The 14,883-nt window shown below is 41.1% G+C and overlaps 1 protein-coding gene across 1 annotated transcript; it reads left to right on the plus strand.

The window, feature by feature from the left end:
- Positions 1-2,681: 2,681 nt before the first annotated feature.
- LOC123455265 (Fanconi anemia core complex-associated protein 24-like) lies at positions 2,682-3,752 on the plus strand. The gene is made up of 2 exons (XM_045135451.1): positions 2,682-2,723; positions 2,974-3,752. Exon 2 carries the CDS (start codon positions 3,077-3,079, stop codon positions 3,722-3,724), a length of 648 nt encoding a protein of 215 aa, XP_044991386.1. The 5' UTR covers positions 2,682-2,723; positions 2,974-3,076; the 3' UTR covers positions 3,725-3,752.
- The last annotated feature ends 11,131 nt before the right edge of the window (positions 3,753-14,883 follow it).

The raw sequence follows: 14,883 nt of genomic DNA on the forward strand, positions 1-14,883 counted from the left end.
GTTGTGAAAACAAAACAAAGAAACATATAGAATCCCCCTTTTATTTCCAGCGAATACTGGGGATCCCTAGGCCCAGCTAGCTGCCTAGACTAGCAGAATTGGTAAGCCCTGGGTTCAAGTGTCAGACCCTACTTCAGTACATAAGTTAGAGATTGATTGAGGAAGATAGCCAACATCAACTTCTGGCTTCCACAAGCACACATGTGCACACACCAGGGCACATGTACACACACACATGTACATACACACATTTGCATGCAAAAGAGAGAGAGAAATATATATATATAAAGAGAGAGAGAGAGAGAGAGAGAGAGAGAGAGAGAGAGAGAGAGAGAGAGAAAGGTCTCACACTGTTACTTAGGCTGGCCTGGGACTCACAATGTAGCCCAGACTGGCCTCAAACTCATGGTAGTCTTCTTGCTTTGGCCTCCTGAGTGCTGGGATTGAAGGTCTGAGCCACACACCTGGCTTGAGAGATCCTGTGGATGTTTCAAATCAAAATTGCCCCATTGTCACTGGCCCTTTGCTGTTGCTATTGTCAGTACACTTGATGGGATAGAAAATTGAACTGAGCAACAGATGATATGTTGACAAAAAAATTCAAATAATCATATTCCCACCCTAAGGTGAAAAGGACAGAAAAGGATCCAAATAAACTTTCTAAGAATAATGAATTCTTTCAAATAAATGTCATTCTCTTTCCTGACTCTAGTGTGTCATCACTATTGACTGAGTGAGCTACGATGCTGGTGTTATGCTTCTGAGTAGACAGCCTTACTTTATCTACCAGTTCAGCTACCAAATCTAGGCATGGATGGCATGGGAGTATTTTTTTTTTAAGTTAGATAGACTTTATTTTTTTTCCTCAATTTTTATTAACATCTTCCATGATTATAAAAAATATCCCATGGTAATACCCTCCCTCCTCCCCACTTTCCCCTTTGAAATTCCATTCTCCATCATATCCCCTCCCCATCTCAATCAGTCTCTCTTTATTTTGATGTCATGGTCTTTTTCTCCTCTTATGATGGTCTTGTGTAGGTAGTGTCAGGCACTGTGAGGTCATGGATATCCAGGCCATTTTATGTCTGGAGGGAGCACATTGTAAGGAGTCCTACCCTTCCTTTGGCTCTTACATTCTTTCTGCCACCTCTTCCGCATTAGACCCTAAGACTTGGAAGGTGTGATTGAGATATTACTCAGTACTCCAACCACTTCTTTCCAGCACTTGAGTCGTTCCAAGGTAACTGCCTTCTGAAAAGATAAGATTCTCTACAAAAAGTGAGAGTAGCATTGATATAAGGGTATGAATATTAAGAGAAGTGCTTACTGGACCGTGGGAGTATTTTTATTAATCAATAAATAAATGATCTTGTATAGTAAGCTAAATTAAAAAGTGTTAGGGAGAAAATTGGTGACAAGTGGGCATTTTCAGGCAGCCATGAGAGCATCTTATTTTAAATACAGTCTCCAAATTCTCAGATTAAATAGCTCCAGGTGGAGTAGATGTGAGTGAAGCCACAAAAACACTGAGGCTGCAGTCGTGGAGATGAGGTACATGCTCTTGGTTGTGTATAGTTGCTCCAAAGTAAATGGATAAATGTTGGGTCCATTTCTCTCTCTCTTGCATGGGTACATGTGTTTTTATGTGTATGTGTTTGTATATATGGAGGCCAGAGATCCATGGTGAGTGTCTTCCTCTATGATCTCCACCTTATTCTTTGGGACAGGGTCTCTCACCAAACCTATTGTTCACTGATGTAGCTAGCCAGTGAGCCCTTTTTCTGCCTCCCCAGAGCTGGGGTTATAGGTGCGCACTGCCATACCTGCTATTTTATTTGTGAGTTTTGGACTTGATTCTTCATGTTTGCACTTTACCACTTTACCCACTGAGCCCTTTCCACAGCCCCGTCCTTTTTCATTGAGCTGAATGGCAGTGTACGTTTGCATTTGTACCTGGAAAGAATTCAGACATAGAGGGTATACATTAGTTTTCCTTCTTAATATGAAACTCAAATCTTGGCATATAATTTTAATAGTAGTTTAGGACTTAGAAGACAAGTGAATAAATTTGTCAAATAATGTCTAACTCTAAAGAGGAATCTTTCATTCTGCCCCTTTTTTTTATTTTCATACATTCATTCTATTCATTATAAAACACTTTTTGACCTTAATTGAAGTTGTTTTTGAAGCACTTTGCTGGAAGTAATATATATCAGGTCACACACACACACACACACACACACACACACACACACGGTTCATGAGAGACCAAATTCTTGGACATGGAGTAATAGAAGAAGAATTGGATTCTTTGTGGAAGATCGGTGAGAGTGGTGCAGAAGATCTTTGAGGTATAGTGTTTAAGCCAAATTCCTCAAATATGCTCAGATCTGAGATGCTAAAAAATGCAGTGGAAATGGAAGAAATATCTTGTACATTTCACACTGATTTTTCTGTGCATACATGTGGGGAAGGAAAGGAGAGAGCCTGAAAATAGTCACTATGTGAATGTAAGTGTAAGGATCCTTCAAAGATACCTTAGCCCTGGAAATGATGAGTACTTTATTCTAATCCCTGGAGCCTAGAACTACTTTATCCTAACCCCTGGTGCTTGGAAATACTTTATCCTAACCTCTGGAACCTGTGAATACTTTATCTTTTAAAAATGTATTTGAGACCGGCCACGGCGCAGACCCACGCGGGGCGCCGGGACCACGCAGGTAACTGGAAGTGAGGGACAGGGCCACCGAGACCGCAACTCCCCGGCTCTCACCCGGCGTGGCGCCGCACGCCTGCATCCCCGCTCTCGGTGGTGGGCCGGAGGAGTCGGGAGAATTAATTGATTGCCACGAGCTCGAAGCTAGCCGGGGTAATGTAGCAATGAGTAAGCCAGACCAGAGCTACATAGCGAGACACTGTGTCCAAAATAATGATGATGATGATGATGATGATGCCGCCGCCAATTTGCAGGTGCCAAAGAGGACCCTGCTAAAGAGGTCCTGGCTCCCGGTGGGACCGTGTGCCTAGAGCTTGCTCCACTGCGGACTTGCATTTCCCGCCTTAGAAGCCGTCCATGGACTGGAACCCCGCTGATGGCACTGGCCCAGTGCACGTGCCTTTGGGGCACGTTGTGGCTAATGAGAAATGGCGCGGGTCACAGTTGGCTCAGGAGATGCAAGGAAAGATTAAACTCATCTTTGAGGATGGTGTGACACTGGCAGATTTTTACCTATCCAGCAGATCTTGCATTCTTTATATTACTGAAGCTGATTTGGTGGCCGGAAATAGCTACAGAAAGAGGCTGGTTCGTGTTAGAAATTCCAGTACTCTTCAAGGCATTGTAGTTGTTGAAAAAACAGGAATGAGTGAACAATACTTCCCAGCGGTCCAGAAGTTTACTGTGCTAGACCTGGGGATGGTGTTGCTTCCAGTGGCCAGCCAGAGGGAAGCATCCTGCCTCATTGTCCAGTTGGTTCAAGAGCAAGCCAGAGAGCCCAGCAGGAACCCCTTCCTCAGGAAGAGGCGCTCTGTGCTCTCTGAGGCGTCCCTGGTCCGAACTGTGCAGCAGATCCCGGGGGTTGGAAGGGTTAAAGCTCCCCTTCTGCTTCAGAGGTTTTCAAGCATCCAGCGACTGAGTAACGCGTCCACTCAAGAACTCGAGCCAGTGGTTGGACCAGCGGCCGCACAGCACATCCATGCCTTCTTCACCCAACTCAGGTGACAGCTGGCCTCACATCCACGACTCTTTCTTCAGGCCACAAACTACAGGATCTTGTTTTCATGTGTACAAAGCTAGAAGGGGCTGGGAGATGGCTCAGGGGATAAACCTCATGCTGAACAGGGTAAAGACCAGAGTTTGGGCCCCCAGAACCCATGTAAATACCAAATGCACACGAGGGATTCCCCAGACGAGCTGGCTGGCTAGACTAGCCCAATGCATCATGAGCTTGGGTTCAAGTGAGAGACCTACCTCAGTAAATAATGTGGAGAGTAATTGAGGAAGACACGTGATACCAGCCTCTGGTCTAACACCTCCCCCCCCCCCCAACATATCTGCCTACAAACACAAAGGAAGAGAATGCAGTTCCCTCCTAGTGGTGAACAGCGAAAGATAAAAACTGATGGTGCTCAGGAGTCCCCTGGCCTTGCTGTCTGAGCACTAAGTTTGTGGGTACCAAGGGCCTCTGGTGGTATTGCCCACATTCTGATGAGATGAAAAGGGCTCGGTGGACATCATCAAAGAGTGCCAGGGACTCTCAAGTCTCAGCAAAAAGCCAGTTAGGACATATCCCAGGAGTGACATTGGTCTGCACCTGCCATAGCGGGTGAGAAGCCCCAGGCGACAGAGGTGGCAGTGGAAAGGAAACTCGGAAGCACGGTCTCGAGAGCCCCAGTTCCTGGAGTTGGGGCTGCTGCTCGGGGATCCTCTGCTAACCTCACATACCTGTGCTCGGGGGCTGAGTGTAAACAAGCAAGCATGCACAGACAAGTTGTGTAACAGTTCCTCCCTTCACCCCCCCACCTCCTCTCAATACAATAAAAATATTTTGCTCATTAAAAAAAAAAAAGTATTTAATTAATTAATTTGACACATAGAGGCAGATAGAAAGAATGGGTATGCCAGGGACTCCAGCCACTGCAAATGAACTCCAGATCCCTGCCCCACCTCATGCGTCTGACTTATGTGGGTACTGGGGAACCTAACCTGGGTCCTTAGGCTTCACAGTCAAGTGCCTTAACTGCTAAGCCATCTCTCCAGCCCACTATCTCTGTAGCCTGCAATACTTCATCCTAACCTCTGGAAGCTGGGAATACTTATCTTTCATGTCAGAAGATTTGATTAAGGATATGCACCTGGAGCTAAGGAGCGCAGCCTAATCAAGGTGGACCTGGTCTAGCCACATCCATCCTCAAGCATGGAAAGCTTTTTCCTGTCACAGAAATGCAGGGGAAGCAGAAGGAGAGATTTGAAGCGAGAAGGACGAGCCATTGAAGCCTTAAAGATGGAGACAGGGGGAGACCAGCCACAGAATGTGGGACAGATACAGTGATAGAGATCACATTGTATGTATTCTCATCTGTATGAGAAGCAAAAGGATTGTACTACTGCTTCCAGAAATGTGCACAGCCTTACATGCCTTTGTTGTAGCCTGGTTGAGAGCTGTATCAGACTTCTGACTTCTCAAACTCTAAAATATAAATAAAATATAAAATATATTTTAAAAATATATTTAATTAATTAATTTATTTGAGGGAGAGAAAGAGGGAGAGAGAGAGAGAGAGAGAGAGAGAGAGGGAGAGAATGGATGCTCCAGGGTCTCTAGCCACCACAAACGAACAAATGCAGCCCCTTGTGTACCTGGCTTACCATGGGTCCTAGAGAATTGAACCCAGATCCTTTGGCTTTGCAGGCAAATGCCTTAACTGCTAAGCCATCTCTTCAGCCTGACTATGATTTAGATAATTTGTGGGAGCAAATGGCTGTGGGATGAATGCGGGCAGATGAAAAGGCTATGGTTTGGGGTTAACACAGCTTCAGTGCCTGGAATGTACAGGCATGTGGAACAAGGAAAAGCTGCATTTGCAGTTGTATCTCAGAGCACTCATTACTGACAATTTATGCAATATCCAGGCTTGTTAAAATAATGAATAAAAGGGCACATTTAAACAAGGGTCAGAGTTGTATTTATTATCATAGAATCTAACGTTTCATTTTCAGACAGGCCTTGGAGGTGTGAGAGATAGCTTTTCTGTAGAGATATTAAAAAAATCCTCAGATGTTGTTAGTGGGCTATTCCTCTTATGTTTGGGTAAATATCACATGTAAATGCATCAATTGTAACCACTGAAACTTCTTAAACCAATCAATCATTTTTCACAGAAGAGTGACATGTCCCGCAATTAGGTCAAATTTTTATCAACACCAGCTCCTTACCCCATGGTTAATTGAAATTTCTACAAAACCAGTGCTGGAGGGCAGTCCTTTTAGCCCATTTGATTTTAGTTTACCACTTCTCCTTGCTCTACTTCTTGGGGCTCCTGAGTGCCTCCTAGTTGTTTCTCCTTGAATTGGTGGTGTCCTCCTGAGCATGCAAAACTCTCAGTGTACTTGGGACTTACACAGATGTGACGAACCTATTTTTTTTGCTAGCTCACTGTATTATAATTGCGCTTCCTTAAAATATGACTTCTTTTTGATTCTAGAATATAATTTGATCACACAGACAGGGTCTGAGAATCCCTAAAAGTTTTTTAGCCACAGATATACCTAGGGGACCCATGCTTGCTGTAGTTTGTTTTGTGGGACAAAACAGCTAACCAAAAGCAACTGATAGGAAGAAAAGGTTTATTTTGGCTTTCAGTCTCAAGAGGAAGCCTCATGATGGAACAGGATGGGAGAGCAGAGGTTGGGCATCACATCTGGCCACAGCAGCTGGCAGGAAGCAGACAGTCAGCTGAGCTATCTAACATTAGCAAGCTGGACTAATAAAGCTCAAGGTCACCCCCAGGTACACACCTCCAGCAAGGCTGCACCTCTCAGATTGCCACCAGCTGTGGACCAAGTATTCAAAACACATGACGCTATGGGCAACATCTTATTCAAACCACCACAACACCCCTCAGTAGGTTCCAGCTGTTGTGTGTGTGCCTGTCTTGGGTCATACTGTGTGTAAGTCTGCCAGACACTTTCCTCCTTTCACCTTTTTTTGTCTTTATTAGTTATGGACATACTCAATGTGTAACAGCATGTGTTGGTACCATTGTTAGCCTCATTCCTGTCCTCCCCCCTCTGAAGGGACCCTCTTTGCTGGGGATTGTGGGTCTTGCATTGTGGAGAGAGCCATCAGTTATGGGGAAGAGGCAATGTCTCTGTGCGCAATGTCCTCACTTGTGGCTCTAACATTCTTTCCACCCCCTCTTCTGCTAATTTTCCTGAGCCATGTGGGGTTCATTTTAGGTATACTTCAGTGATGAGGTATTGGGAATATCTGTGTCTCTGGATATCTGGTTTGGTAGGAGTTGAGTTTTCTCTGTGCCTATCTCCTTCACCTTTGTACTGAAACTAGGTTCACCAAGAAAGCAGTACTTTTGCTCATTTCCCCAATTACTCTATGGTTTCAGCTGGGGTCCTAGTGAAGTGTGATGGGGTGATTCTCTCCTCAGGTTCTGTGTCCATTTGAAAAAGAGAAGCAGATTCTCCAGTGGAGAGTGAAGTCAGCACCAGATAAATGGGATAACCATTATTATTTTAGAGAGAATTTAATAGGTGTAGCTCAGGATTGGTGGGGGTTTGATATTGGAGAGCAAACTCATGTTTTGGATATGATTCTGACTTGTTTCCCAGTTCCAACTATGGGTTTCATTCCACTGAGTGGATCCACTGGCCAATTCAAGAGCAGGTGATTACCTACCATGGCTGTCTGTGTACCACTATTGCACTTGAATGAACATCATGTCAGGTTGTTTGGTGCTGAGTAGCTAAGACCATGAGTTGCTTGGACAGATGTTGGCTATTTTCCCCCAGTTACTCATGCAGCATCTCTGGCACCAGAGCTAACTGTCTGGGGACTGCCTCTTCTAGATTCCAGCCAGGTCTCTCCATGTTCTGTACCAACAGCATGTGTTGTCTTTGGCAGTAGGATCTTACCATTAACCTTTGGTGGGTAATCAAGTGCTCTGACAGAAGTCTCTCTTCTTTTGGGAAAACTTGAAGGCTCTCTGGTCAACAGCTCATTGTTAAATGCATCCTAGCATACAGGCCAGCACCAAGGGACAAGAAGGAAGAAAAAGTAGGTAATGTAAAAGATAAATAAAGGAGAGAGAGAGAGAGAGAGAGAGAGAGAGAGAGAGAGAGAGAGAGAGATTGAGAGAGAGAGAGAGAGAGAGAGAGAGAGAGAGAGAGAGAGAGAGAGAGAGAGAGAAACAGGAGAAGATTAAGTTTAGTCTTCATCATACCCTCTCCAGGGCCCTTTGATTCAGGTGTTCCATTTAAGGACCCAATGAAAGTTCAACCTTTTAGTCTGTCTTTCAGGATATAGGATTTTATGATACCAGCTCCATTTGGGTCTAGTTTTGTGTTCTCCCTGCCACCCTTGCCCTCCCCTTCCCCTCCAACCTCCCTATTATCCAGTCCCTGAGATGCCTGTTAGGTATGTCAGCATTTTGGGCAGATCCAGGTTCTCCTTTTGCCTTTTATGGACTGAATTATGTTCCTACTAAATGCATATGTTGAAACCTTAATCTTTAACATGACTATATATGGAGACAGGGCCTTTAAGGAGCTAACTAGCATAAAATAGTAGAATTCTGCCCTCCTTCCTCCATAAATATAGGCAAAAATAGCAGCACAAAGTTATGCATGTTCAAATGAATTCTTCTGATTTTTGCTTTCTGAATAATGGCCTTATCAATTCTTCATGAAACACTTTGGATTCAGGACTTAAAGCTCTAAAGAAGGCTAATAACTAAATAAAATTTAAATGCCATTAGTACTTCCACATAATTATCACAAAGTGTCAGAGAGATACTTTAAATGTCAATAAATTGAGTCAGCTATTTTGTCCTGTTTAAGATTTCTATTGAGATGTTAACAGTCAGAAAGCCAGTAAAAATACTGCACAAAATTTATTTTAGTTTTAATATTTTTAAATCTCACATTGCTTGGCTCAGGAAACTGTAACTACAAGGACATTTTCGAAGCTTTTAGGCTAAGAGTCAGCTTTGAGAATTACCTAATTATACTCAACCTTGGTGCCATTGATGGTCTGTAAAATTGCTACAGAGAAGTTCATGTGTGGCATGTGCACACTGTGGTTTAATCTGACATTTAGTCTTTTTAAATGTTTGGGTAATTTAGAAACCACTGTAAAAATAATTGACATGGGAATGTAAAGTGTTATTCTTTTCTTAAATAACAATGTTTTTTAATTGCACAAGGCATATTGAGAAGGAGCTGGGAAGAGCACATAGGGGAGTACTTTCAAATAATTTATGTATATATAAATTACATATATATATAAATTATATACATATATAAATTACATATTCATATATATATATATGGAATGTTAATTCTTCATTTTATCATCAATGAAAGGGAATATGGGATGGTAATGAAGGTGATATTAAATGCTGAGGTCTGGTTGAAAGAAACATAAATTTGACTCATGTGAGGCAAGAATTCTGTTTCTATTTAAGGTGTACAAAAAACTATAGTAAGCATTTTATGTCTATGATGATTTAATCTTTCACTGCCACTAAGAGGAAATGTATAATGAAAAATACAGCATTTTTCCACCAATAAGTGTTTACTGATCATTTCTGTTCCATTCAACAATGGTCATTGAATTCCAGAAATAGCTGTGCCATGGTTATTGCTTTGCATAATTTTATAGGGTGGACACCACCAATTTAGAATTGAAAGAAATGTATTTTGTGTTAATAAAGCCTGAATAAACAAAGTATCAGTATTGATTTCTAATCATAATTGATTGGTACACAGGCATTCTTTAAAGGGTCACTATATATATCACTTTGGAATTGGAAGATTTCCCAGGATTCAAGGATTTAAGGCAGGAATGACTCATACTTCATTTATATTCAAAGATTTATTATTAATTGTGAAGAGGAGATTTATGGCATGTAACCTAATATATATGCCAAATGTCTTAATTTAGCCATTTCACCATGTGTACATTTTTCTTTTTCTAGGTAGGGTCTCACTCTAGCCCATGCTGAGCTGGAATTCACTCAGGGTGTTCTTGAACTCATGACCATGTTTCTACTTCTGCCTCCTGAGTGCTGAGATTAAAGGCATGTGCCACCCCGTCTGCCCCATGTATACAATTTTTAAAAGATCATGTTATAAATTATAAATATACGTTTTACTTGTCAGATAAAAGATGAAAGAATAAACAAGACTATATTTTAGTTTTAGAAGGTTTATTGAATGCATTTTCTTCACATTTGAGTGAGTTATTGTGCCATGCTATGTGACATGTATGGTCACACCCATAAAGGAAGATTCTGGAAAGACAATGGCCTGGAAGCACATGACTAACTTTTTTGTGGAGTTCCCCTTCCCCTCAGTATTCACACAGTGTACACAGATGGATCCTGGTGGGCCTTTATCTAGTGATGAGATTCTGTCCGATGGCTCTGAAGGAGTGCAGGCAGACACAGAGGATGTAGTTATTTGGGTTGATGACTCAAGCCCTGGACCCTGTGACCAGATCTCAGAAGAGAACTATGACTGTAGCTACTGGTCCTTGGAATGGATTTTCTGTTGCTTAACTCTGCCCTAAGCTGGAGGGCACTGCCTATGTGACTCACTCCACTTCCCACTGTCTGTAGAGAGATGACCAACCACACTAGCCTGTTGACTCTAGAGTCCACAGCTCCAGGCTGGCTGCAACTTGCCAGCTTGCTCACTGCTGACTCTGTAGCAGGAACTGTCTTGCTTATGCCAGTGACTTGGAGATACGTTATAGATCTTATGGGTGATGTAGGAAAACCAAGCCATGAGCATGAAAATGTTACCGTCATTCTTGTAAGACTGCAAACCTTAGACATTGGTTGCATATTAGAAGTTCTAAAAATACCCACATCAGAATGCTACACTGGCCAATTAAATAAGAATAGCTGAGGGTGTGGCTCAGACATTCGTATATCTTAAAGCCTTCTCATGTGATCCTAATGTGAGACGGATTGCAAATTACTCATTTAATATGATCTAGACTACCCACATTGAATCATCAGAAGAGTTGATTAATTTTGAAAAGAGCCAATGGAGGGATAAAATAACATTAACACAGAAGAAAATCTTTCAATCAGTTTAAGTAGACAAATAGCAAAACAACTACTTTTTAAATTTTAATACTTTAAAATTTTTTTTTTACAATTTGTTAAAGAAAAAAAAACCACAGGTCACTGGTGAAAACCCAGTGATTGTTTTGGAAAACCAGAGTAAATAGCTTATAACAATGACACATCAGAGGGAATGGAAATCACAGTGATGAACCTTAACTGGAATTTAAATGGAATGACTGAGAGGAAAAGGGAACAGATCAATAGATGATAGAGAATAATGAAAGGAATCATGGACCCAAATGGAAGAAAGACATAAGTCTAAAATTTAAAATGCTTAATGATATTGATTATTTAGTTTAAGGACTGAACTCTATATATATGTGTATATATATATATATATAATTTAGGGGATATATGCATTTTTTAAGGGATGCATATATAATATATATATTAAAGGGAGCATGATTCTTAGGAGAAAATACTTTGGAGAATGCAAGATTCAGTTGATAAAAAGTTGGTATATCAGCCAGGCATGGTGGTGCATACCTTTAATGGATTGCTGTGAGTTGGAGGTCAGCCTTGGACTACATAATGACTGCCAGATTAGCCTGGGCTAGAGTGAGACCCTACCTGGAAAGAAACAAACAAAAACCCCCCAAAACCCAAAAAACAAAAGAAAAAAGAAAGAAAGCAGACAAAAAATAAAAACAGTTGGTATATCAATATGGCCCACATAAAAACATTTTGAATCATGAAAAAGTTGAGTAATTTTTTAAAAAATTTTTATTTTTATTTATTTGAGAGTGACAGACAGAGAGAGAGAGAGCGAGCCAGAGAGAGAGAGAGAGAGAGAGAGAGAGAGAGCGAGAATTGGCGCGCCAGGGCCTCCAGCCACTGCAAACGAACTCCAGACGCATGTGCCCCCTTGTGCATCTGGCTAACGTGGGTCCTGGGGAATCAAGCCTCGAACCGGGGTCCTTAGGCTTCACAGGCAAGTGCTTAACCGCTAAGCCATCTCTCCAGCCCAAGGTTGAGTAATTTAAATGAATGAAAACAATATGAGTTTGAGATAACCATATATATATATATATATGTATATATATATATATGTATATATGCATATATATGTATATATGCATATATATGTATATATGCATATATATATACAATATCTATCACCAATATCTTTCTATCTACAGAGGTGATTCCTGACTTAAAGTAGTTTGACTTATGGCTTTTCACTTTACAATGGTACAAAATTGATGAGCATTCAGCAGCTACTGGGCTTTATATTTTGAATTTTGATGTTGCCCTGGCTAGTGACATGTAGTACCATACTCTACATGCTAGGCAGTGCCTGAGAGCCGCAACCCAGAGTCAGCCATGTGACCACGAGGGGAGATAAAAGAGACCACCCTGAAGATGGCATGTTACTAAGCCACGGTGTTCAGCAGACTAGGTCATTCGGTTATCTCTATCTCATGAATGCTGGGATTATAGTCCAGAGTCAGCCATGTAACCATGAGGGGAAATAAAAGAGACCACCCTGAAGATGACATGTTACTAAGCCATGATGTTCAGCAGACTAGGTCATTCGGTATCTCTATCTCATGAATGCTAGGAGTATAGTCCAGAGTCAGCCATGTAACCACGAGGGGAGATAAAAGAGACCACACTGAAGATGACATGTTACTAAGCCATGATGTTCAGCAGACTAGGTCATTCGGTATCTCTATCTCATGACTGCTGGGATTATAGTCCAGAGTCAGCCATGTAACCATGAGGGGAAATAAAAGAGACCACCCTGAAGATGACAATGTTACTAAGCCACGATGTTCAGCAGAGTAGGCCTTTCAGTATCCCTATCTCATGAATGCTGGGATTATAGGCATACACCACAGTGCTTGGCTGATTTAAAATATTTTCAACTCATGATATGCTTATTAAATCATAACTCCATGATAAGGTGAGGAGCATCTATACACATACAAACCTCACACATGGAGGTATGTATGTATGTGTATATAAGATATATCTATATATTAGTTGAAAGAAGAAAGTATATACTTTTAAGCAAAAATGAGAGACTAGATCTTAAGTTTTTAAGCTATTTCAGTAAAATCCAAGAGGAAGTGAATGTAAAAAGATGGAACTATATTCCAGAGGCCTGTCCTGGTGACCCAAGTTATTAGCACATACTGACTGATTGGGGGGGGGCATTCTATTTTAATTTTGCTCAAGGGAAATACTAATGGGCAAGTAAACTCTCCTGCATGGCAGTATAGCTACTTAATCTAGATTTGTACATTGATTTCACCTATTAGGAGTGAGTGTGCAAAGAGTAATAATGCTGACCTAATCTATTAGGAGTGCGCAAGTATGGAGTAAATAATGCTGACCTCATCTATTAGGAGTGCGCAAGTATGGAGTAGATAATGCTGACCTCATCTATTAGGAGTGCACATGCGTGGGGTAATTATGCTTAAAGTTGTGGTTATGTTTCCCAAAGTAACCAAGTGTGTTTGGGGTGGCAAAGAACTTGTTAAACAAGTGCACTTGTTAGAAAAAGTGAAATAATGAGAGGAATACAGTAACCAATCCTCAGATTAAAGTACTATATAAGAATTAAATAAAAGAGTATAGTAATTATTATAATACATGAAAAGTACTGACTGAATTTTCTTAACAGATCAGACACTCTCTAGGTGGTTAAAATGCAAGATATATAAACATAATAGAATAATTCTTAATACAATCAAAGCAGTTTGATTCAAACTGGGTGTGGAGGAGCATGTCTGTAATCCTAGCCCTCAGGGAGGGGCTTGGGCTGAGGCAGAAGGTTTGCCTTGAACTTAATACCAGTCTGGACTATAAGTGGGTACCAAGATAGCCAGGATTACCAGATGACAACTAAACAAACAAACCTAGTAGGATTTAATGGTACCACACATGACAAAGACAAAAAAGAGGGTTGTTTTAGGCTTAGTCCTGGAGTTCACATCTAGCTTAATCCATCAAGGAGAATTTCACCTAACAGTGGCAATGTGTTTGTTTATTTGTATGAGATATAAACAAGAACAAGAACTTCTTTAATGACAGCTTTATTCTTTAATTTTTTTCAATCTATTTACTTATTGGAGAGGAGAGGAGAGGAGAGAGAGAGAGAGAGAGAGAGAGAGAGAGAGAGAGAGAGAGAATGGGAACACCAGGGCTTCTACATCTGCAGATGAACTCCAGATGCATGCACCACCTTTTGCATCTGGTTTATGTGAGTACTGGGGATTGAACCTGGGTCCTTAGGCTTCACAGGCAAGTGCTTTAACCACTAAGACATCTCTCTAACCTGACAGATTTATTCTTAAACTCAGCACTGTGGGGCAGTTCAAGTTCACAGATTATTGCCATCACTGAGCTGGTTTTATTGAACTAGTTGAAATATATTTTGTACTGTTAGGAATAAATTTCCTTTTGCTACTAGATTACTCAAGAAAAAGCATCAAGGAATCTTAAACCTTGTCATGGAAACCTTAATAACAACAACTGCATATAAATGTCTTATCACTTGAGTATAAAAACTAGTGTCTCAACATTGAGGGAAATAATTACAACTGGTGATGGGAACTCCTGGTGGACCCTGGCTTGAAAATTGATTTACAAGGTATACAATTTTTTTTTCAATAAAACAACTACTGATAAAAATTCTCAACAACATAAGCTGGAGAGTGGGCTTAGTGATTAAGGTGCTTGCCTGCAAAGCCTAAAGACCCATGTTTAACTCTTCAGGTCTCACATAAGCCAGACACAGAAGCTAATGTAAATATGCAAGGTCTCACATGCACACAAGGTGGTACATGCATCTGTATTTTGATTATAGTGGCTGGAGGCACTGGCATGCCAGTTCTCTCTCTCTCTTGCTCTCACTCTCACTCTCACGTTCTCATAAGAAAAAAGAAAAGGCCAGTCTTGTTGGGCTTGCCTCAAAAAAACTCTCAACATTGAGTATTATCATCACTTAAATATCATTTTTAAATATTAAGAAATATATTTTTCTTCTATTTTCTCCTACTGTTT

This window comes from Jaculus jaculus, chromosome 1, assembly GCF_020740685.1.
Source record: "Jaculus jaculus isolate mJacJac1 chromosome 1, mJacJac1.mat.Y.cur, whole genome shotgun sequence".
In the NCBI taxonomy this organism is placed as follows: Eukaryota; Metazoa; Chordata; class Mammalia; order Rodentia; family Dipodidae; genus Jaculus; species Jaculus jaculus.

What these genes read in the sequence shown, in the direction of transcription:
- LOC123455265 (XM_045135451.1), top strand. Translation starts at nt 3,077, where the DNA reads ATGGACTGGAACCCCGCTGATGGCACTGGCCCAGTGCACGTGCCTTTG.